The 26,455-nt window shown below is 38.3% G+C and overlaps 1 protein-coding gene across 3 annotated transcripts in view; it reads right to left on the reverse strand.

The window, feature by feature from the left end:
- Positions 1-26,455, reverse strand: part of SCAMP1 (secretory carrier membrane protein 1) — a 44,121-nt gene that overhangs the window by 12,569 nt on the left and 5,097 nt on the right. For 2 of the 3 annotated variants that reach the window (XM_035309210.1, XM_035309209.1), the window contains 4 exons: positions 14,291-14,368; positions 5,728-5,826; positions 5,353-5,464; positions 1,981-2,109 (listed from right to left, as the gene is read on the reverse strand). In XM_035309210.1, the coding sequence (XP_035165101.1) occupies positions 1,981-2,109; positions 5,353-5,464; positions 5,728-5,826; positions 14,291-14,368 (418 nt within the window). Of the gene's footprint in view, positions 1-1,980; positions 2,110-5,352; positions 5,465-5,727; positions 5,827-14,248; positions 14,268-14,290; positions 14,369-26,455 lie in introns of those variants that run through there. The other variant, XM_035309211.1, reaches the window with a different exon arrangement.

Below are 26,455 nucleotides of genomic sequence, written 5' to 3' on the forward strand. Positions count from 1 at the left end.
CAAAGGTAGCAAAACCAAGACAGCACAGAAAAGCTCCACTGTCAGCTGACAGAAGCCATTACTATTTAACTGCTGTAGTTCAATAACATGTCAGGGCACTCAGAAAAAAAAAAAAAAAGGCTCTCCCCAGTGAGAAAAGAAAAAAAAACTGTTTAAAGAGAAAACCACATCAAAGAATCAGATACAAGCAGCTTTTTATTCTCATGATATAAAGTATGTATAGATCAGAAACAGGTTGAAAAGTTTCTTCAGATACATAACGTCCAAGAATAAAGATATTAAGATTGCTACTAACCAAGCCAACACAGACACACAAAAAAGAAAGGTATGTTTTTAGGGCTGCTAAAAAGGGACAGCAAAACTAACCTACTTTACAAAATGTGGAGCAGTCAGTACTAGATTTATCCAAATGTGATTATCTTCACAGGCCCCTAGCCCTTACAAACCTTTGAAAGTTCTGAAAGAAGAAGCAGGATAGGAGGTACAACAGCAAGCAGAAGATAGTTGGTTTGCTGTGGTAATGAGTGCCTCCACTGGGGAAGCATAGCCACCCTAATGAAGTATAAGCCAAACCATGTAGATACATTCCTGGGAAAAAAGAGTCACAGGGATTGATTTAACAGCCAGTCGTAAGGCATGGAGTTCTGTACTCAACCATTTCTTTCTAGCCTAAAATAGATTTTGTATTTCTCTTTCTTTATTGTGCCCCTTTCCCTCCTTCCTGAGTAATCCCTAAATCTGAGAGTATGAGACCTAAAGAAAGAAAAGAGCAAGAGGACTTACTTAAAATCTTAGTCTGCCTAGAAGATAACCTGTCAGATTGAGAGTGGAAGTCATATCTATTTTCAAATACTATTACGTCACTGCTTCCATTACTTACTGCAGTGGGGGAAAGGATTACTTACTGCAGAAGGGGAAAGTAATAATTATTAATAATTACTTAATCCTGTTAATAATAATCAGTACTAAGTATTAATATTCCAATTCTCACTGCCCAACTCAATTTGTGCTTGAAACATCTGGCACTTCTAAAACTCAGTCCTGCAAGTAGACACAATTAAGTATCTTAACATTTTGGAGTCCTTAATGTTAGACTTGATATAAAGCCTGTCAGATTTAGGAGTACTAATCTCATATTCTACAACGGTTTTAGTTACTTATTTAAAGATTAATGACCCCTTATTATAATAAAAAATATACTAAAAAATACAAATCCCCTTATTATAATAAAAAATATACTAAAGGCATCAGAGCACCAAAATCTTTGGAACTTCCTCATTCTGAGAGCACTTATTAGGCTCTTATCACACCGGACAGACAGGCAAAGCAAATGTGATGTCATTTGCAAATTTGATTCATTCAGCATTTCTTTCACCACAAAACAGCACCTGAATGAGAGCAAAATTAACCCCATGAAGATTCTTCTGGGCATGTTTGGTGCAAAAAGGATAGCTGTAACATGGACTGATTCTTCAGCTAATTTACTTACACAATTTTTTTTTTAAATAGACTAAAGTGATATTAAGTTCATATTACAAACTAAAACTATACTAAACTAAAACTATGCATATTAAAGCAAATGGCTATTACTCTTTTCAAACTCACAAGTCTATTATTAACATTAATCATGAACTGTATTTCTTAACATATAAACTGATTTTTAAAACAGTAAAATTATTTCTAAGGTAATAAATGGTCAAATCTTGTTTTACAGCAACACTGATTTTTAAAACAGAAAAATACAATATACCATGAACAAGCTGCATTAGGGTAATCCTTCCTCTTTTTTTTTTTCCCCCCTACATAAGTTTCTATGAAAAAAATCAATACTTTTAAAATCAAAGCTAACAAAAAGATTTCACTTAAATGTTTAACTTCTGGATTGTAAAAATCTATCTCATTATAGATGCTGCAAAACCCAAAGTAACCCAAATTCAAGTTTCAATTGGCAATTTGTTTTTTCTTTAAAGAAATACTTACACATCCACAAATAGTACATAATCTTTACTGTCTTCTGGAATTCTACAGGGATGTCTACAGAAAAGTCCTGGTAGAAACATGGACCCACTGGAAAATTCTCAGGAAGAGGTGGCCAGTTATTTTTTCTACCTGCAAATCAGAAAAAAAAGAGCCTTATAATACAGCTTTTATTTCTGTATACTAGAAAATGATAAACGTTTGGACTTGTTCAAATTGTTTTATGCACAAGTGTTCCACAAGCATATAGACAGCTTGAGCCAGAAGAACTCAGAGTTTTATCAGCAGTCCACACAAACTTCAGAAATAAAATATAACAAAATGCAGATAGATCAAGGAAAGCATCCTTGTAAAGCACTAAGCAGGTAGCTGATAGTTCCTATAAAGTAATAAGAGATACCTTAAGAAAACACTCAGATTTTGGCAGAAAAACATTTTTTCAGAGTTACTTGACTTCTAAATGCACATTTCCCTAAGTCTCACCATACACATTCACTCTGTTGAACACAAAGACTAAGGATAAAAAGACATTCTTAATTCTCAGAATCCTGATATTTCTAATACTGGTGTATCTCTAACACTTTTAACTACTTCCCAATATAGTTTACAGACAAAGCTTTGCTTAAAAGCCTGTAAACATGAAGAAAGCCACCTATTTAAATGTTCTTGAATACAGTACAGTATGTCCTACAACACCTATATGTATGGATATAAAGTTTTCAGACTGAGTAAGGACACAGCAAAAGACAACACAGTATCAGACAGCACACTGATCTATTCACAGGCTAGGGTGAGTAGATACGTTCTACCATGCACAGACTCAGAGATTCAGGTGAGGTAACTTAAAGCACTTCATATTCTGGATTCGATAGATATATTAATCACTATATTCCAAAACTAAACTAAAGACTAGCCTAAAGCACCCTTTACTTGAAATTCTGACAAGGTATTGCAATTTCTATTTTAACCATAGCTTTCCTAACAGTTTGCCTGCTAAAAAAATGGAAAACTTGAAAATCTTACATACTTGTATTATTTAATTATTTTTTCCCTCACTCAAGACAAGATGAAGCTAACAGTTCTGTCCAAAAAGGTACAAAACAGTGAGTACCCATTTAGTTTACTGTCTCTTTCACTGAAGATTTTTTTTAACCTACCCTGTAAGAGCTGAAGATTTATAGAGGAAGCCTATGAAAGGTAATCAATTAATATGCCCATCCACATTAAAAATTACTCTGGAATTTCTTGTATGAAAGATATCTGATAACAATTCAGATCTTTATTCTACAATTTTTAGTTATTTCTGTCAGGACTAAAAGTTTCAAGACAGAGTCATAGAAAAATTCAGATACATTATATAATTTGAGTTTTTACGAATAGTATTTAATGTTCTTTTCCAACCCAGTGGCAAAGGTTTCAAAAATTTCAAAGACTGAGACAGGTTGATGAGACGGCTTGATACTTTAGGTATTACTATCTTTAGATACTCATTTTCCAAGATAAGCAAAGGCCCAGCTCAGAGTTATTTCCTTTAACACATTACCACCTCAAGGCCTACTAAGAAAACTTCAATGACCTGCCTACAGTATGAATGCAGAGACCTCCACACTAGCTTCATGGAGAGAAACTGATTTTTCAGATATGCCCAGATGAACTAGCTGAAATAGGAAGCAGTACATTTTAAGCAGCTCAAGTACAATGCTGCACAGGCGTGGAGCTAAGCAGACTTACCAGCTTTAAGCATTATTGTACTGTAGTCAATTGTATGTGAAGACAGTGTCCTAGATGTTGGAGTTGGACTCAGCGATCCTTGTGGGTCCCTTCCAACTTGGGATATTCTATGATTCTATATGCAGCCACCATTTTAAATTGAATGGAAATACAGTGCTACTGCAAAAGACCCTGCCCTGCAAGCAAGACACCTCTACCGTGTTTCCAAAGGAGTTTCAATGAGCGTGCAAAAGAAATAAACTATCAAAAGGCAAAGAGTATTCTTCTCTTCAGTCATTACATATAATTACTGATTTGCAGCAATTTTTACACACTCATATAGTAAAAACCTAACACACTCTTTAGTTTTAAGACATCTCTCATTTCTGTTCAGTCTTACTAAAGAATCCTTTAGATTCTTCACACATTCTTCAAGAACTTTGATGTTAACAACTGGAACCTAGTAACACAGTAAATACCATTTAAAGAATATTCTGAAAATGGACAGGGTATTATTTTGCCTAAGTTATAGATGAAAGGAACAAAACTCTTACTAAAGCCTGGAACAGAAAAATAATCAATCCAGACCATCAATGCAAGTTGCTGATATCAGGTGAAGGGCAATATATGGAGAAGGAAATGAAAAAAATTACCAAAAAATCATTACGTTGGAGGAAAGGTACAGAGATTTAATGAAAGTATTGAAAAGAATAAACACTGAGGAAATTAAAAATGGTTCAATAAAGGGTCTGTAATTCTGTTCCTAAGAACAGCGGTTCCCCATTCCCAGACCCTAACACGTGACATGGTAGTAATTCAAATTCTCAGGCAATTTTCTAAGCAATTATGCAATTGAGAATTCTACCACTGTGTGTTCAATTTCAAAAGGAGAAAAGAAAAAAAACACCAGGAAATGATGTTGAAATACAATGGTCAGAATTCTAGACACAAGTGAAAAGACCACACAAAGTCAACCTTGCACACAGTGTTTTGAAGCCTTTTTCTAATTTCATTCTGAAATTTTTCCTTTTCAAAGGGAATATTCACATAATATGTTCTTCCAGCATAGTATCTTCATCTAAGAGTAAGTATATCTTCTCATTTGTGAAAGTGCAGTATAAAAACTGTTTGTATTACATAGCACAGTTAAAATTTGTAGTAGAATTAGATGCTGATCTTGATTATGTGTTCTAAGCATCATGCCAGATATTAGTAACACTCCTTTTGCTATTTGCATGGAACATTATGTCTGTAACGTAGCAAAAGTTAAGAAAACGTTACAAAAAAATCGAAGTTCTTCTACAGCGATACATAATGACAGAAGACAAATCGGAGACATGCTACTTATTAAGTTATTTTATTTTTTCCTCAAAATGCTCCACTTCTATTCAACAGAGTTACCTGGATATTACCTTAAAATAAAAATAACTGATAGGAGAGTAACATATAACAAAGGCCACATTTAAAATTGTTGCTGTGAAAATCTGCACAGGACAAGCCCATTCTTATTGACTGCATGCACTGTTCCAAATGAGATAAATTTTCTTTTCCTGAAGAGATTATAAAAAAAACTTTTTGTTCTGTTTAACAATGTAACTGTAAAACAAAAACAGTTTCTAAGAAGTTAAATTCTGCAAGTTAAAGAAGTATTTTTTTCATGCATACCCCCCTGCTGATTGAGACTCTGCATTTCCCTTTCCCTGCGATCCAGTTCAGCTGCTTTTCTTTCCAGTTCTTCTTGACGTTTTAACAGTTCTGCCTGGGCCAAGGCATGCTCCTGAACAGAACAGACATTGTTAGGTATTGTTAAAAAAAAATACGAACTCTAAATATTCCACATCTATCTCATATAATTAAGAATTTCCAGTTATGGATGAAGACTGACTTGGTACTGCATGAAAACATTAAATAACTTAAAAGCAGTATTAATTTCTATAAATCAGTAGGAAGCCATGCTTATTTATAAAAGACATTATTCCAGAAGGACATTTATATAACTACAATTAAATGGAATCCAGTACCTGAAAGTTATAGACAAACCTTTGCAATTTGCGTGTAAGCAGGTGGTTCTTCTGTTGGTTTCATTATTGCTGGCTGAGTACTGGGTACATTAGGCATTTTCACATTTCCTGGAGGAGCCTAAGAAAACAAGACAATTATAGGGAAACAGTCTCCTATTATAATAAATATGTTTTCATTAAGTCTGTAAGAACTGATCCAGTTGTTTTAAAGGAAGTGTTACTGATAAACTGAAAATCTGATGTGCTACCTGTGATATTTATAACTTTAGGAAAAAGAAGATAATATTCCACGGTGCAGCATTCTGCTTAGCTGTTTTTGCATGGCACTGCTTGCCATAAACACATGGAATGTTATGGATCACTAGAAAGTAAATAGAATTTTAATTTTGTTCAGACATGAATATGGGTGAGGGCAGTTATTTTTAAGAGAATTGTATGGTTTAACTCAATTCTTGTATGACCTACTCATATTCTCAAACACAATGTCATTTATTAGTAATGTCTTCCAGTGCTTTCTACTTAACAAAGGCTTAAATCACCTGGTTAACCAGAGAAGCAATGTACCATATTCAGTTTTCAAATTCAGGACTCAATCTATTGCTTAACTATTCCACTAGTGGTTACTCTAGTATCTAGTTTCAACTACCTGTGCCAATTTGGTCACCTATAAAAAGCAGCTTACAAGAAAGTTTTTGAGGGTCTTTTTTGTTTGTTTCTTGTCCTGCTTAATCTTATTTGTTATCTCCTCCAATTTTCTCTACATCAAGTAGATCGAGTCTCATCATCTTCAAACATAAGATACTTACAAACCCTGCTCCAGAATAACAAAAAGCTACTGAACAAAAACTGTATACATTATGCAACGTAGGCCAAAAAATAAAAATTAAAAAAAAAAAAAAAAAAAACTGATTATTGTAGCTCTGCAGCTGAATTTACAACAGTTTTGAAAGTATAACTTAACCAATAAGCAGATACTTGATGCAAAAGCTAGACTAAAGAGCATGGTTGCCTACAGTCTCCAGTAAGGAGCCAGGTAGCCTTTCACAGACACATGTGATAGTGTTTAAAAGTGAACAGGCAGACCAGAAAGTATTTGAACAGTGAATTCAAAGATACTTATCCTTTAAAGATACTTTGTCAAAACAGCCTGAAGTGCTGCTAATGGTTGGAACATGTATAAATGCTTATAAACAGAGGAACCAATTGTAACACTTGTTAAAGATCCATAATTAAAAGATGCCAGTCAATAACATATATACCACATTAATATGAGGAACCGATTACATAGAAGATTCTTCAGATTCAGATTTCTGCATTTGTTAGGCTCCACTATAAGCTGTCATCTATACAATGCTTGACTCGCTGTCTGCTATGCACATAGTAATGACTGTGAAAAAAATAATCCAGTCCCTATGTAAGGGCACGCGCTTCATGGAAGAAATGAAACTGAAACAGTAGCTTGGAGCTGGGGCTACGCATTCTGAAATTCTAAGGAAGTCAAGAGGGGCTGTGGGACAACAGCTGCATGGGGATGTTATAAAAGCTACCACCTCAGCAGACTCTGAGACTGGGGACTCCTCTGGGACTCTTCCCCCTCCTGGGGACATTTCCTACTGCTGGATCCTAGCCCTCTACACCTTGATACCCTGAAGGCTCTCCGTCCCAGGCTGATGAATGCAGCTACTGCTTTTCTGTTTCCATGTATGGATCATAGAAAGGTTAAACACATATTCCCATATCCACAGAACGATGCTAACACAGCCAGCTACAAGAGCTGCCACAGGCAGGACACTGCTTTAAACAATGCCCCCACAGAATGCTGCCAGAAGTCACATAAAACACTGGTACACGCAGTCGTGTGCCATCCCTCCTTCTCTCAGGCAGATCACTATTACCCAGGGTATGACCACAGACAGATACTGGCACCTAATCTACTCTAGTCTCTCCAGCTGCTGGCATGCAGCATGCACAGATGGGGTAGAGTGAAATTACACAGAAAAATAATTAAGAAAGGATTTAACAGAAGCTGCAGTGATGAGATGCATGCCTCTGTCAGATGACTGTATTGATAGACTGCCCCCATCTGTTAAGAATTCAAGAAAAAAAAAAAAAAAAAGCAAAGTCTATTCTTATGTGGAATCTAAATGGCTACATACTCTCCTAGGTAGTTATTTTTGAGCTACAGAAGGTACAACTATACCATTCAACCATGTCATTTACAGCATTTTAAACTCATGTTGCCTTAAGTTTTCCTTCTAAACTGAAGAACCCATTTTTGTACCTCCAATCAAAGCTAAGAAGCAGTGAAAAAAGCCCCACAGCCGCTCAAGATAAAACAAGCAGAATTTTGCCCTGGAAAATCATCATTCAGCTATACAAAAGGAAACATAGCTGTGCAGTTCCAGACTTTCCTAGAAGCAAGAAGTCATTAAAGTAAAGAAGGTACATCTTCAAGCTCTAGCATGGTACTGCATATCTGGAGAACTGCATGGACTTAAGTAAAAGTAAGGGTCTCCTGTGAAGCTATTTTATTCATGATTGCAAAGGCAGGTGTCCTGCAAGCAGCAGCACCCAGCAAAAGTACATCATAATCTTTTAATTGAACTTGACGCTTGATTCTTCCCGTTTCCTCACTGGCTGAGTACCACAGGTTCACAAACTACTAGATGCTTATTGATATACCATATATGTACGACTTTATTTGACCAACAGTTAATTTCTCCTTTTCCTTTTTTTTTTTTCTTCTCTCGTGGCTAGAGGGCATGTGATTTTTTTTTTTTTTTTTTTTTTTTTTTACTGATTTCACACTGCTTGTCCTGTTTTTCTTAACTATCCTCCTCATTTGGGGACAGCGGGACCTTCCTCTTATCTGCTTCACTTACTCCCCACTGGTATGCTACTGTCAAGCCTGCACAATCACTTTTGAATATGCAAGGTTAGTGGAATTTTCCACTGCAAAAACACCTTCTATTGCAAAAACACAGCTTTATTTCTCACAGGACAAAAAACAAGAAGCAGAGAGAATAGAGAATCAGCACAGTAAGCCTTAATACAAACAGGGTCCTCAAAAGAGTGTTGTTTCATAAATTCAATTAAAACATACTAAAAAAAGTCAGAGAAACAATCATTTATTAGTGAACTACTATTTTGTTTAAAACAGTAAACTAGAAAGTTCTTTATACAGTTATTAAAAAGGCACTACAAAGTAAAATTCCACAAGTTCATTTTGCATTAATTTCCAAATACAGAGTGAGTACAGGCTTGCACTAATTACTATCTCTGAAGTAAGCTCGATTAAGAATTAAGCTAACTTCATAAAAAAGGTCCAAAACCAATTCCAATAAAAATCCGTACTGGAGTGTTAGCTAGCTTACAGTAGGTTCTTATACAGTCTCATTTGGTGAAGTATTTACCAGTTGTTGCCTTGAAAAATTGTCTAAAATAGCAAAGCACTGCTGTAAAGGATTCACAAGACTCCACCTGGAGCACTGCATTCAGCTCTTGGGGCTCCCAGCACAAGAACGAGGACCTGTTAAAACAGGTCCAGAGGAGGGCCACAAGGATGATCAAGGGGCTGGAGCACCTCTCCTATGAGGACAGGCTGAGGGAGTTGGGCCTGTTCAGCCTGGAGAAGAGAAGGCACTCGGGAGACCTCACTGCAGCCTTCCAGTACCTAAAGGGGGCCTACAGGAAAGTTGGGGAGGGACTGACTCTTGGTCAGGGAAGGTAGGGATCGGACACAGAGTAATGGCTTTAAAGTGAAAGAGGTTAGCTTTAGATTAAATGTTAGGAGGAAATTCTTCACTCGGAGGGTGGTGAGGCACTGGCACAGGCTGCCCAGAGAGGTTTTGGATGCTCCACCCCTGGAGGTGCTCAAGGCCAGGCTGGATGGGGCTTTGGGCAGCCTGGTCTGGTGGGAGGTGTACATGGCAGGGGGGTGGAACCAAATGGTCTTTAAGGTCCCTTCCAACCCAAACCATTCTTAGATGATTCTACGTCTCTTCCTTCCCCCTCTCAAATTTAACAGTGCAATCCATCCATCTGGAGCCTGGAAGACTTCACCCCACATCAAGTATAACAAGAACTTGAAAACAAAACTTTGCACATGCTAAGTAATTTTGTACTTAAAGGAGCAGTCTGGCTTACTGGCATATCGAGCTCCTTCTGTAGAATTCTGCCCTAGTTAAGATATAATTTACTATGCTTAAGAAATGAAACAGATGCACTTATTGATCAGCATACACAGGGCCCTGTTGGGATTGTTGTTACTTTTATTACACAGGATGTTACTTGTTAGAACTAAACAAACGGATTAGATATTATAGATAAATATCACTGTAAGAACTGTCAAACACTGGAACATGCTGCCAAGTAAGGTCACTGATCCTTGGATTCATTCAAAACTCAGCAGGGTAAGATGCTGAGCAATGTGATATAGTGGCTCATTTTGAACAGGGGGGTGAAGAAAATGTTCTCCAGAGGTTTCTTGCAACATAACAACTTGGCACTTTTGTCATATTTGTCCAAATTCTATTGATTGTTTATCCAAGTATTACCAGGAATTTGGGCAGAGGAGAGATACCTGACTAACTTGAAACGTGGGTAAGATTGAGGAGACATTAGCAGAAAGACACATGATCAGCAATTGTCTTTTGTGAGCGTGTACTCCCCATTACTCAGACCTATATTGCAAGGACTGCAATGACTTAGGGCAAGGAAGCTGGTGAAGGGTCTAGAAAACAAGTCTTATGAGGAACAGCTGAGGGAGCTGGGGTTGTTTAGCTTGGAGGCTCAGGGAAGACCTTATTGTACTTTAAAACTGCCTTAGAGGAGGGTATACTGAGGTGTGGATCAGGCTCTTCTCCCATGCACCAAGTAGTAAGACAAAGGGAAATGGCCTCAAGTTGTACCAGGGGTGGTTTGGGTTGGATATTAGGAGACATTTCTTCACTAAAAGGGTTGTGAGGCATTGGAATAGGCTGTCCCTGGAGATCTTCAAGAAATGTGTAGATGTAGAACTTAGTAGTATGGTTTAGTGAGGGACTTTTCAGAACTAGGTTAAAGGTTGGACTGTATGATCTCAGAGGTCTTCTCCAACCTTAATGATTCTGTGACCTCTGGACATCACTGGATACTATCACATCTTAACATCATACACAAGTGACAACTGTCCAGGGGAACTGAGTCAACCATTTTTAGAGATCCTACTTCACAGATCCATGGTCTTTGACCCTCACAGCCAGAGGCTACAAGGTAGTAATACCCTGAAATTCAACCAGCCCCACTGTACATCAACCTTTTCTGTCCCTATCCCAAATGAGGCTTCTTGGACAGATCTTATCTCACTGCTTTGCTGTCAAAGCTGTAATGGGCAAAGAAGGAAATCAATATCACCTTTACTGAAGGGAAGAGGCTAGCCAAAGTTAACTGCTAAAGACATTCTCTTGAATAGATCTCCCTGTAACCATGAAGTAGTGTATTTACCAGTGGGGGAGAGTTACAGGGGAGGTGAAGGAGGAGGCTTTGAAAATAAATCAGGTATAATTGTGTAAATTATCAATCTATTTTTACACTAAAATTTCATACAAACGTTATATACAAATTCACTGACCAGATGCAAGACAGAAGAAGGGAAGCTATACTGGAATTTACTGAAAAATATGCCTCTAATTAATAATAATAAAATAGAAAAACATGTCTAATGATTTTTTGTCAATTTTTTAATACATCAATTTGAAAGTGCATGCTACATGCATTAATGTGTCCATGCATGTTATATGCACACAGTGCTCAAAGTTCAACATGCACCAGCAAAACTTGTAGAAGCAAGAAGACATTAAAAGCCTCTCTTAACAGTAAAAAAAAAAAAAAAAAGCTTCTCTTTAACTGTAATTTCATTAAATGATAAAGCAGAAATAATTGCCAAATTTCCTGTTCCTTGTTTTCAGAAACATAACAAAACACAAAAAGTCCTCTCCATGGTGACTGCTAGAGACTGAAGATGCAAGATATTTAATCTGACATTTACATTATTCATTTAAATTGTTTAACAATCAGAAATAAGACAGGATTTGAAATTTGATAAGAAAACAAAAAAGGACTCCAGATTTCTCATGTTAGATATCAACTATGTGACACATTAGACTTAAAATCTATTCCAATTCACTTTCCACATTATCTCTAAAGTATTATTTTCCTCTAAATTTCCCCCTTCAGGTTTAAAGGATGTATGTTGACAGAGAAAAGGGAAAGGCACTGACAAGCTGGGAAAAAAAAAAAAGTTTTTTTTTTTTTTTCCTATCCTATCCTGATAACCAAGGAAGAATCAATAGCAAGCACCTCCCTTGGCAAAGGAAGAACACAACTGAGCTATTATTGCCAGTGTCAGTATTCAGAATTTTGAGTCACTTTCTCACAGGAAAAACAGCAACAACAACAACAAAAACACATAGTTATGCTTGCATTTGCAATGGAGAAATGTGTACCATCCAGCATGTTTTATTAACTTGAATTTGGAGGGAAGGGAGAATAAGAGTAATAAGTACTGTGTTAATTAATACTAAGATACCATCTTACCACTAGCTAAGATATACAGAAAAAATTGGATTTATAGCTGCAGCATACCATTCTCAGCTTCCCTAAAAGCTTGAAGTATGTATTGTTACTCACACTGAAACATAAATATCATTTCAACTCACACAAGCCAGTCATTCTCAACCTAAAGAACACAAATATCTACAGGGCATATTTTACTACCACCAACTTAAGTCCTTTCTTAGGCACTTTTCACAAGTGCCACTATGATTTTCAAAAATTAGAATTGGGATTACCCTCATAAAACCTTTGCAGCAAAGATAGAACATGGCACAGCAGCAAATCAAAGCCCCCAGAAACCATCTGGATGTTTTTACTGTGTGCTTTGAGCAGAGCAGTTTCTAACCCTACTCTAACAGACATGATAATCCTCCAATTCTAACATTCACAAACACTGCCTTCCTACTTCTATTTATCTGATCTTTAGAGGTATTCACTTCCTCTGTCTGTTCTCCTGTTCCAATTCCATGCACTTATACATGCACATTATGCCCTTCTCTTGTACACAAAGGTGGTGAGAAAAGACAGGTGACCACCATGGTGTTATAAGCATATCCTCAGGTATCAAAAATCATTCATGAAAATGCTTATCACTTTGGAATAAATAATTACAAGAAACAGGCAGGATATGCATCTAAAGGTATGATTACTACTGCACTTGTAGTTGAATATACACTTCACTGAATCGCCTTGCACAAGAAAATCTGCCAAAAACCCTTTTCTTTCTCTGCAGAAAGCGAGCTGCTCATTCAACAGACAGTTTTAATGAGTCTGGTAACATTTCATATGAATGTAGCACCTATTTACTGTATCTGAACACTGAGTCCAAGATTTCCCTTCCATGCTTCCAATTTTTTCTTTGAGTGACATCTGTAACGAGCCATTAGAATTCCTTTTACATGTACTGCTGACTGTCTGAAGCCGGATGATCTCAACTATATACTTCACTTTTCCTTTTCCCACACAGCCACATACTGAAAAACATAAACAATAAAACAAGTCCAAGCATCTATTTTTTTTTAAAACCAAATGTACCGTCTTTATGACTTATGGTCTTTTCAAAGCAATTTTGAAAATTTTCAAGCTAAAAAATAATACAATTTGTAATATTATGAGTTAGGAGAAAAAAAATCTGGACTTTTTTCATATTGCTGCTTGTTGTAAATATGCTGCATTTAAGAGCTGATCCAAGACATGCTTGAAAAAAGGGTGCTTCCAGTTAAGAACAATAACAGTATATGAAGCCATACCACAGCACTGCAAAGACTTTAATAGAAACATTCACAATCAGCACATTCAATATCTGCCATAGGAAGTATAAGCATATGTTTGAAAAATACAGTATTTGATTGCTGAAGTTACATTGACAGACAAGTACTCATCCATAGATTTTGTAGATATTGCACAAGATCTTCACTATCAAAAGTAACCACTGAAAAGTGTTACAGCACAAATTTTCCATTTAATCATTTGTATTTGTATGAACATAAAGTAAATAAAAACTACACAAATCAGAAGCGAAAGCCAACCGTGATTCTATGACATAAATTACTCCTTTTAGTACAATATGACTATTCATAGTCTCTGAACTGTTACTTAATGTTTTTCTTACTCTGAACAGAACTTTTAGTCAAATGGAAATCAAAAGCAAGATACTTCCTTGGTGTGCCACATCCACATGATATAAAACTCAGAAAAGCATAAAGTACAGACTACCAGAAGTCTTACTGAATAGGGGAAAAATACAATTTTGTTTTAGCCCCCTTTCAGGAAGGGGGAGATTCTTTAAGAGATCAAAGTTCACTTAAGTCAACAAATCCACAGAGTCATCCGAATACTTTTGGGGAATATCTGTACTTACAGATTTTCCATTATCTCTAGCTAACCCTTCGCATATTTTACAAAGTCAGTTCCGAACTCTGAAAACAATACCCAACAAATCTTACCTAAAAAGTTTAACAGCATACTTAAGAAATAAATATGCTTACTGTTCTTGAATCAGAGAAAGGATTGTACTCATCTAGTCCTGGAGGAACATTTCTTGTGACTTGTGTAACTGAAGGATCCTAGAAGAGAAAACAGTTCTGTAAATGTATGGACATATATATAAGCAACCAGCCAACACTTAAATTATTATATCATAGAAAACTCAGCTTTTGTTTTAATCTTTAAAAAAGGGTTGTTTTCATCAAGGAAGTCTCTAAACATCCACCTCTTCCTCTGTGCCTGAAGTGGCATCATTCCACCCCAAGCCACCCCAAGCTTCTTAAAAGTCTAGATTAACATACAAACTCCATGTATTATACATTTATAAGGAAGAAAGTTCTCAACAGAGAAGGGAAAAAACTGTATGCTGCTATTTTGACCACTGGTCTTCACAACTATACACCCAACAAAGACCACTACAGAAGAAAGAACCTGGTTTAACTTTTGGTTTTCCCTATCCAGAAGTCCCTCCAAAATGTTTGTGAACAAGGAAAGCATTTCAAAAAGTGAATTCGAGGAAACAATGCCCCACGATGCCAGAAAGTACATCTGGCTTGAGCTTCTACCTAAACTGGTAAAATTAAGAAGAATGTACAATTTTTTCCTCCAGTGAACTATACAAGAAGGAACACTCTAAGGTTTAGCTTGACAAAGCAACTTCAGGAGTTAAACACTTCTGAGGTAAAGGCAGGTAGCCTGGGTTCTGTAGAAGTACCTGCTATCACAGAACAGACTAACTTCATATGAATAAAAATTGTACTTATTCCATGTGGTGCCTGGTTCCACATATGTAATTTCTGTGGTTCAGCTTAACGTTTTCTGTACCTTCGTAACAGAAGAACAAATGAACAGAGGGATATATATATATTTTTTTTTAATTAAGAAATCCACTTAGTCTATAGGGTTAGTTACATTTATGTTTATAGAAATACAGAAAAGTGTGTAGTATTTCATATGTATAGAAAATATACAGCATGGCTTTAGATACGCTATTTACTTATAACATGTACAGATAAATATTTTCATGATTTCCATAGTCTTCCTATGTACAGTCTGGGAACTGCACCAGACTGCCACAGCTTCTCCAACATGATGGCCAGTGACTTAGCAACTACATCCACCAGCTCATCCAGGACCCAGAGATGCATCTGATCAGGTCCCATGGACTTGTGCACCTCCAGGCTCCTGAGATGGTCTCGAACCTGATTTTCTCCTACACTGGGCGGTTCTTCATTCTCCCAGTCTCATGCGGCTGGTGCTCTTACGGGTGAAGACTGAGGCAAAAAGAGTCATTGAGTACCTCAGCCTTCTCCATATCCTGGATAGCCAGGTCTCCCTTTTTCTTCCAGTGAGGGCCCACAACTTCCCTAGTCTTCCTTTTATCACTGATGTACATACAGAAACCTTTGATGTTGCCCTTAGTATTCCTGGCCAAATTTAATTGTAAAAGGGCTTTGGCTTTCCTAACCTGATCCCTGGCTGCCCAAACTATTTCTCTGTACTCCTCCCAGGCTACCTGTCCTCATTTCCACCCTCTTTAGGCCTCCTTTTTCTCTTTGAGTTTGGCTAGGAGCTCCTTGTTCACCCATGCAGGCCTCCTAGTATTTTTGTCCAACTTCCTCATTGTTGGGATGCATCGCTCCTGAGTTTGCAGGAGGTGATCCTTGAATATTAGCCAGTTTTCTTTGGCCCCTCTTCCTTCCAGGGCTTTGTCCCATGGTACTCTACCAAGAAGATGCCTGAAGAGGCCAAAATCAGCTCTCCTGAAGTCCAGGTAGCAAGTTGACTGTGCTCCCTGCTTGCTGTCCTCAGGATCCTGAAATGCACCATGTTATGGTCACTGCAGCCAAGGCTGCCCTTGAGCTTCATATTCCGCACCAGCCCCTCCCTGTTGGTGAGAAGGAGGTCCAGCATGACACCTCTCCTTGTTGGTTCCTCTGTCACTTGAAGAAGGAAGTTGTCACGAGTGCAATGCAGGAGCTCCTGGAATTGCACTGATGACTGTGCAACAGGAACCTCCTGGATTGCCTATGCCCTGCTGTGCTGTCCCTCCAACAGGTATCAGGGTGGTTGAAGTCCTCCATGAAAACCAGGGCTTGTGAATGTGAGGCTGCTGCTGTGTGTCTATAGAGGCCTCATCTGCTTGGTCTTTCTGGTCAGGTGGCCTGTAGCAGACCCCCACTACAATGTCCCCTGTCCCTACCCTCCCCGTAATGCTGACCCGCAAGCTCTGTCAGCTCCTCATCCATCCCCAGCACTCCAGCTTCTCAATGACACAGTCCGCCTCCTCCTCTCCCCTACTTGTCCTTCCTAAAGAGCCTGTATCCTTCTCTTACAACACTCCAGTCATGGGGGCATTCCCACCATGTCTCCAGAATACTATGATACCAAACACAGCAAATGAGAGCAAATATTTCACAAGCTGTAGTCATAAATTCATTAAAACGTAAAGCAATTGAAAAAATTCAGCTATTAAAATGCTCGAGGCAAGGTGAACATTGTTTCAAAAATCTACAACCTTTGTTGCATATTTTAATTGTATTCATGTGCATATGTGCACATAAAAAACTAGCCTTTCTGCTTATATAAAATGCTAGCACTTTTGGCTAAAGCACACGTTTAGCTGGAAAGCAGTATTTTAAAAGTGACTGAACACAAATCAACCTCTCCTTAAACGGATATAAAGCAAAGTTAAATGCATTTAAAAATCAGCTTCCCTGCATTTGAGTTACAGAATAGTATAAGCAACCTTGGTGACAGTCTCCCCAACAAGTTAGCTATATTTTCCATTTCCATCCTAGACTTGAATGCACTGGTTAAACTAAAACCTCATGAGGTTTTACATGGACTGACGGAGTATCTTCTTGTAACATCCTTTATTGGACTGGCATAAAATATTGTGCAGATGAACAATAAAAATAAGAGAAACCTGGGGGGGGGGGGGGGGGAATTTGCTATCTAATTTTGACTACAAATCATTTGAAACATTCAATTAAAAGATCATAATAAATAAGAGAAAAAATGAAATCTGACACTTGAACGGGGAACTAATTTACTAGAGTTGCTAATATAAGATCAGTAAAGATGAATTTCTTAAAACAAAGTTAACACAAATAAGACAATTGCATAATTCAAAACACAAGACTGTGAAAAGTTTTATACATCTGAAAACTTTCACTTTACTGTGATGGTGTATCTTACCCAAGCAAGCTGCTCACCCTCTCAGTTGCTCACTCCCTGCCCAGTGGGATGGGGAAGAGAACCAGATGGGCAAAAACAAGTAGAACAATTAAAATGTGTGGGTGTTGAGATAAAGACAGTTTAAGTGGAGGAAGGGACAGGGTGAGCATAAGCAGGAGGAATAACAAAACACAGAAGTGATAAAAGGGCAATTACTCACCATCTTCCACCAGCAGAAAGATACCCAGCCAGTCTCTAAGCAATACTAATTTTGGATTTCTCTCCCCATATTATTACTGAGCATGATATTACAGGGCACAGAATACCAATTTGGTAAAGGAAGGTCAGATGTCCCAGCTGTGTCTCCTCCCAGACTCTTACTCACCCCAGACTACTCTCAGGGGCAAAAGCAGAGTGAGAAACAGAGAAGGCCATCATGGTGTGCAAGCACAGTTCAGCAATAGCTGAAACACTGGCACACTGTCAACAGTGTTCTGGTCAAAAAACTAAAATAGCACCATACAAGTAACTATGAAAAGTAACTGCATCTTAGCCAGACCTAGTACACTTATTCTAGCCTTTAAACTACAGTGTGAATTAGGAGAGAATAAAATGCTCTAATGTTTATTCATGCTTTCTGAATGGTATTTCTTCCACACATTCTCTCAAATTATTTCCTCTTCCATATATAAAAATGTTCTAGTGTAGACATTGATAGCTAACCACCGGCCATAAAAAGTCAAATAGCAGTGAGTTGCTTAAAAAGCAAACTTCAGCACTCCTGTGCTTCATTGGTGCATTACTAAACAAATAACTCAGCCCAATTGTGCCCATGAAGAACAATAAATGCAATTATTTGAATAATTGGAATATCACAGACCCAAGAGAAAACCACTCAACAGCAGCAAATTTCCAAAAAGCAGGAAAGAGCAGTCAAGTCAAATTCAGAAAAGCAGTCTACATTTGCAAATAGGATATGCAAACAACAATAAATATCTGATAAAAGAAAGCCTTTCTTCTCCAAGTGTTTCAGGGAAGAGTTGGGAAAAAAGCTCCTTAGATCTCTTCACATACTACTTGTGACATTCTATGTTGACTTGTAAGAATGACAGGAAATTGATGCTGAGCTAAACAAGCTTACTACATCAAAAGTTTTAGTTTTAGAAATAAGTTGTAGAATTAAATACACATTGTAAGTACAAGAAGTCCTCTTTCAGAAGCCCATTCTCCTTTTGAATTAACAATTGCCATACTTCTGCCAAATACTGCCATTGTTTGTAAAATTAGCAGTAGCTCTGAAGAAGAAACACTGAGTGACCCCAAGGACATTCAACATCAGCAGCTCCATACAAAAGTTTCACTACGTGGTAAAAAAAAATATATATATATTATAGTTCTATTGAAATACACAAATTGAACACCATCATGCCAGACGCATTCAAATTCTGGTCTCATAAAACCTCAGGCTAGACCAGTAGAAGTTCATGGGCTGGTATCTTCCACAAGCTGGAAGACACAAGTAGATGTAAAAGAGAGCTTACAATGGAAAAAAAAAAAAAAAAAAAAAAAAAAAAAGTAATCTCACAGGTGAGGGAGGCAAGTATGAGCATGGAGAACTGTCTCTCTCCTATACTACTCACTGAGACTTCTGCAATGCTAGGAAAACCTGCCTCTGTGGAAAGAAAGAAACTTCATAGTCTGGACACTCAAGTGTAAACTGCTAGACTCTTAATTGTTCTCAATATTTACAATGCAGTGAAGAACTGAATGCCAACAGGAGCTATACTTCATATTTCAAAAGACTTAGAATACTCTGAAAAGATTCGACCTGACATTCCAAAGAACACGCAGATTTACTGTGCACCTTCTTACCTTTCACTCACTGCATCTCACTTCAAAAACAGAGCAAATGCTAACTCATCTAGATGCAATGAGAAAACTGTGAAGCACCCATACTCATTGCTGCAGAGTAACAAAACAATTAACTTAGCAGTTTATCAAGGTTTGAATAATGAACAATGAACAATAAACATCTGCAGAATGACATACTCACAGAGTGACATTTAAATGAGCGCTATCAAATTTGTACATTCCAGGACACATGTATCCTTGTGGTTAGAACCAGAATATTCTACACGAATAAGTAAATCTAAGCTGTTATAATTTATTTTTCTATAATCAATATTCCACCTAGATAAACAGTTAAAATGCACTATTTTTTGAGCGATTTGTGTTCATTAATACTAAGAAACAAAAAAAGCCCTAAAGATAGGTTCCAATAGGTAATAGATAATATACAAACCAGCAGTATGATTGGAACCACAAAACATCCAGAGACCTTAATCATTTATCCTCCATGATTTCAGTGATAAAAAATTGGACTACCCCCAGAAAACGCATAAGATTTGGAGTTTCTGGGACCAGCTTTATATATCTGATGTCAGCCACTGAACTGGGCAACTACAGAATGCCTGGTCCAATCCCAGACTGAGAAGGCTACGTCCTGGTGGACTAGTATTTCTGCCCAAAACCAGACCTGCCCTTCCACTAACTCCTTGCCACAATCCAATTTTCCTCAGCCACCCAGCAAGTCTCTGCCCCTTACAGCATGGAACTCTTGCTTACTCAGATTCTTGTTCCCTCTTTTCACTTCATACTTCTTTCTTCAGTCTTATCTCACTGAAGCTCCTGCCAGTTCAGCACCTTGAGCTTCTATCTTTTAACTGTTAGTGATACCAATCAGGGAGCAGAATTTAAGAACAGTGCACTGTTCATACCCAGACACTGTAGCTAGTGGTGGTGCATTAGAGTCACACAGATGACATCTCAGTCACACATTTCAGATGACATTCACAAGATCTGAATTAGTTTACAAGCGTAGGGTTTTAAGAACTCAGCACGACCTAATTGACTCTTTTCCATCTTAACTTTCATTGTACCTCCTCCTTTTAATCTCTCTCCCACAACATCCACCTCAAAAGCAAAGATTAGAATCACTTCATTTGAAAGTCAAGAAGCACCTCAATATTTACATCAAGAATAGAGAAGTCAGAAAAAAATAACAGCAAATAAAACTACAACACATCTGTGTCACATCGGCAAGAGCACCTATAGAACTGTTAAGAACGTTCCCTGTACTAGGTTAACAAATTACACTCACATCATTCAGGCACAGATAAAATTAACTAAATATCCAGTTAACACAGAGGGTATATAAAACCAACTAATGACAAGTCAGGAAAAAAAAAAAAAAAAAAAAAAAGGAATGTAGCCTGAGCCACCCCACACTCTTAGTCAGGGAGCACGTGGCTGAAATTGAGCAGAACAATCCATTCCATATAAGTTTGTATAGCTTTAAAAAAAAAAAAAAATCAAATTAAAGGGAACAGAGACCTCTGTTGTCTAGGAGACCAAAACTAGTCATCAACTAACAGTTTTCATTAATACAGAACAGATTAACAAATTAAAGACTAAAGAACTAGATAAATCTCTAATGACTCTTTGTATTACTGTTCACTGGGAATCGCTCCAGCATTGTTCCACCATGACTAAGATGGTTTATAGCACCCATGGCATGAAAATGTTCTGAACAATGCCACCAGTGAAGTTTACATTGTTACCTGTGACTTCCATTTCTTTTAAACTGGTCAGTTGAGAAGGAGGAATCCTCTACCCCTTGAGGTGTCCTTCAAATTGATTAAAAAAAAGCCCAAACAACAATGTAACAGTTTAGAGAAGGGGTACTTCAGCTTCCTTTCCCCCCCTCCCTACCCCCCGCCCCCCCGAGTGGAACTAAATGAGTGACGGCAAGGTACACATAATGTTTAATTTAGTTCAGTATGGTTTGCTTCCAAGGAAGTAGAAACAACTTTTCATTGCAGAGGTCAAGAAACAGAGTTAATAAACACTCATTCAAACCAATGATTTGGATAGGGATTACAACGGTTTTAGAACACATCAGCAACTGAAAACAAGAATTTCAAATTAAAATTGCATAACCTAAATAGAGAAAGAGAGGAAAATAGAGAAAAATTGCAGGAAACAATAGGGATAAATACATAAAATACTTTTATCAGGAAAAGAACAGGGGCAGGAAAGGCATCTACACCAAAAACAGGATATCAAGGTAATTCTTAACACCAGTTGACAAGGACAAGTAAACAAGACAACTAAATATCTTTCAAGACTCGGATCACATTACCAGGAGTGTCCCACATCAAAAGAATATACTAATTATGTTGTTTGGGAAAACAGATAACACTGGATTTGCAAGTGACAGGTTTCTATTAGCTTTTCAATTTACATAGGAATCACGGGGCAGCATGAAAAGAAAATATATGTGTAAACTGACAGAAGTATGCCTGGTTAATCTCTGGGAAAACAAGAGTGAGGAGAAACAATCCACTATGAACACACAAGTGGATTTTGAAAGAGGATTAATTATTTTTGGTGAATGAATACAGAACAAGAATATACGGAAAACAATTCATTGGAAAAATAGCTCCTTAAGTATAGCTGAGGGGAGAGTAAGCTGTTGTAGGCAATTCTAGAAGTCTTCATTTTTGGCCTTAGTTTAGCTTAAGTTCGAGGAAGAACGATCTCTCAATGGCAAGAGTGGTTTCAATCCACACTGAATAAAAAGGCTCCTCTCATCACAAAAACCCTTACAAGATCAAGTCTGATTATATCAATCTTATCTTCTTCCTTGACAACACTAGTCACTGGCTACCCTCCAGCTCTACCACCATATAGTTTGTGTCCCTTGCTTCAAGATCCTCACAAATAACCTCATCCTACCTGCTTTAACAGTCACTGACTCTATCCAGCTTCTACTGTGCCAACTTTTACCATCCCATAATCACATTCACCAGCTATGCATTTTCCCGCTTGCTTTTTATGCTTGGAAGGAGGTTCCCAGAGAGCAAAAGAGGTACAGTTTTATCCCCCTAACTATTCAACGTGTTCAGCAAAGGTATCTTCAAAAAATTGACTGCATACAGACTAGAAGCAAAAGATGAAGGTCTAGCAGGACTTAATCCAAACTGGTGAATCCATGCTAGGGAACTCATGAGATTAGATCCATAAATCTAGCAGTCAATCTTTTCCAACTAGGATTTCTTATCCCTAACTCTTCTACTGAAAGGCTGCTACAGGATTTCAATCCTAAAGATGAGAACCGCTCCAAGCTTTAGTCTAAATTTACTACTGATGAGTTACACATATCTTCAAGTATGATGTAAACTTTCACAATAGTTTAGGTCCATCTCTCATCACTATGTCCCCAATGAAATTACCTTATAGCTTGTGTTTTGCTGCATGAAAAGGATAAACACTTTTAATTTCAAGATAGGCTCTCTGTTTATTATCACAAATTATTTCCTATACCCACTACATATTAGCCTTTTCTAAATGTGAATAACAACTAATTATCCACATTCTGCTAAGAATTTGTCTAGTTTTATTTGACAGCAACAGTTGCACTTCCTGCTTACTCTCTGTGGAGTCCTTCCTAAGATGACACCAGAAAGTTAAACAACAAAGCAACAAAAAATGACTGGAACCTATGTTCATTGGCCTGAGGTTTTTCTGACACCTTGATCAAACAGAACACTATCCACACCACTCCTCGTAAAGGAATGAGTTCCCGAGAGCAATCAAAGGTGCTGCTGTTTCAGTTGAAACTCTCTGTATGATATACTTCGCTTTCAATGTGTTCCTGAGCATTAAAGAGCATGACAAGCTTACCTTCCTGAGCATGACAAAGCTTACCTTCTGACAACAAAATAGGGAGATAACTATGATACCCATTGCTGGCCAAATAAAGTCTTTTTTCCCTCCTGTGTTAACTGTTGATTCTCAGCTTTTAAATTAAGAACTGAGACTTGGAAAAGAACATAGCCTTCATATGAAAAGTGTGTTTTTCAGCCTCATAACAGTGTTTACATTCAGGCAGATTAAACCTCTAAAATTGCAATCTGCACATGTTCAGTAAAGATTCAGTGTAAATCAAACAGAAACTCCCCAAAGACTTCCTCCCAGCTCAGACCACAAGCTGCACACAGACAAGCTTCGAGAAGCTATTTGTGTTTTGATGCAGTATCAAACATTGCTGGTTATTCATGCTTACTTCTTCTTTCATCATTGTCAACTCAAGGAAAATTAAAGTTACATGAACTTCACAAACAGCAAGTTAACTGAGATTTGCATGCTTTGCTGTCCTAATTTTACATTAATAATATGAACAGTTTATATTTAACAATATAAAGGAAGCCTTAGTGCCTTGCAGCAACAATAGTATATTTTAGACTATGATTAAAAACCACTTACTATGAGAAAGAACTGCCTAGAAGGTAATGCTTGGAGGAATTAATGTCAAGTACAGAAAGGGTCTTTATTTTGCCTCTAATAAAGCTGAGTAACCACTGGAACAGTTCTTTCACTATTTCAAGTCTAACATCTCAATCACTGATTAGCCATTTTGCCCCTACCTCCACCCTCCCCTCCCAAATGGCATTAAGAGGTTTTCACTATAGGACTGCGAGAACACAAATATTAAATAGGATACTGCAGAAGTAGCCAGCTTGAATTTCTTACGCTTGGCTCTCAAGCAGTGCTCATTGTAGGCCACATTAGCTGATAGAAGCACAGCTCTGAAGGGTTCTGAGCTACTGCACAAGCCAAATTCCCAACCTCTGAAACCAAGAAGGCCACAGCAGTCCCATCTTACAATGAAGTATAGGATGCCTAACAGAGCATTGTGGTGGTTTTACACTGAGGGCTAGCCAAACAGTAGAGAAGTTAAATAGAAGAGAGCTCAGGGGATGAGATATGGGTAGGGAGATACTGATCAATTACTGTCACAGGCAAAACAGACTCAGCATATGGAGATGAATGGAATTTATTGCCTATTACTAAGAGACTAGAGCAGAAAAAAACTAAAAGCAAACTAGACGCCTTTCTAGACACCCATCCACCTTCTTCTGCCTTCTCCCCCTGTGCGGCACTGGGGAACAGTGTTTGTGGTCAGTCCCTGACGCTTGGTGTCTGCTGCTCCTTCACCGTCACTCCCTGCCCCTGCTCCATGTGGGGTCCCTCCCACGGGATGCTGTCCTTCCCAAACTGAGCCTGCGGGGGCTGCCCACAGGCAGCAGCTCTTCAAGAACTGCTCCCACATGGCTCTGTACCACAGGGTCCATCCCCCAGGAGCAAACTACTCCAGCACGGGTCCCCCACGGGCAGCAGCTCCCCCCAGATGCTCCTGCGTGGGCTCCTCTCCACAGGCTGCAGCTCCAGCCCGGGACCTGCTCCTGGGGGGCTCCCCATGGGCCGCAGCCTCCTCCAGGCCACATCCACCTGCTCCACCGGGGGCTCCTCCACGGGCTGCAGCGTGGAGATCTGCTCCGTGTGGGACCCATGGGTTGCAGGGGGACAGCCTGCTCCACCAGGGGCCTCTCCACAGGCCCCAGGGGAACTGCTGCTGCCTGCCTGGAGCACCTCCTGCCACACTGACCTGGGGGCTGCAGGGCTGCTTCTCACTCATTGCTCTCCCAGCTGCTGCAGCACAGCAGTTTTTTTTCCCCCTTTCTTAAATCTGCTCTCACAGAGACACAAACAACATCACTTATTGGCTTGGCTCAGGCCAGCGGTGGGTCCCTTTAGAGCTTCCTGAAACTGGTCCTTATCTAACATGGGGCAGCTGCTGGACTCTGCTCACAGAATCCACCCCTGCAGCACACTACTACCAAAAGCTTGAGACATGAACACAATACAAGCATCGCGTCTCAGCAATTCTCAACACTCTCCCCATCCTCAGCTCTGAAAGGTGTAGCATGTTTCTCTTCGTAATGTTGAAGCCTTTCCATATAGTGCAAAACTAATACTAATGTAATACTTTCTAACACTTCACTGAAAATTTGAAAAGTATGCAGCTATAACTGATATTTAATAACTATTAAAACACATTAGTTTTAATAGGTTATGGTGCAGTAAAAACATTGAAGAACCCTCCTGAAAACTATCTCCCAGCTAAAGGACACATTCAACAACATTATTTTCAGCACTAAATTATGCAAGATTTTGAGGAATTTATAAGTTTTGAAATTGTGAAAGGAAACCAGACAATAAAATCCGACAAATTAATTGGGTACATTTTATAATAATCTAAAAGAATGAAAACAAAGTTATGCACATAGGCACACAACGCTCCCCTACCTTGCTGCAAGTATGTATCATTTTAGCTTCATTTGAACAACGTCAGAAAGGTGCAAACTATATAGATTCTGCTGCTACGATGGCATCACCTCACTGTTACCTTCAGCATCAGACCTTCAGCTTGTACTTCCTGCCAAACCAGATAGAAGATTCATTTGTGCTCATGTGAGTCAGATTAAGTGCAATATCCAAATAATCACTGGAACTAGCTCTGTAGTAAAGTTAAGCTCTAACATATACTTAGCTGCAGTGACTCAAGTAATCCTGTGACCTCAGTCGTGGCAACTCAGGCGCCTAATGCCATTTTTAGATATCAGAGCATTTCAGACATCCAAACGAGAAGGGCCATCATGACAGAGCTATGAAAGACCCAGTCTTTCTGGAACAACAGCTGGAGGTTAGCTACTGTTTGGATATCCAAGCCCATCCAAAGTAACTACTTCCATAATTAACATTATATACTTTCAATTGTTTTCATGATCATGTGCTTCCACACTGTAACTGAACAAGACAGAGTATTCCTCATCCACCTCACTTAGTAGTTTTTACTTGAAGGTCGCCATTCACATTTAAACACAAATACATTCTATTTTTTAGTTCTACCGTAATTCCTATTGTATTAAATACCTGCTCAGAGCTCTCATCATACCAGATGAAGTGATAGAATTCATCACAGAACTGAGTTTTGAACTCCACAGTCACTCAGAAGTAACCACATCTGGACAATTGGACAAACCTTTTGCAGTCTGTCAGCCAGGCCATAAAGGTCTGTTGAG

The sequence above is a fragment of the Oxyura jamaicensis genome, chromosome Z, assembly GCF_011077185.1.
Source record: "Oxyura jamaicensis isolate SHBP4307 breed ruddy duck chromosome Z, BPBGC_Ojam_1.0, whole genome shotgun sequence".
NCBI classification, from domain to species: domain Eukaryota; kingdom Metazoa; phylum Chordata; class Aves; order Anseriformes; family Anatidae; genus Oxyura; species Oxyura jamaicensis.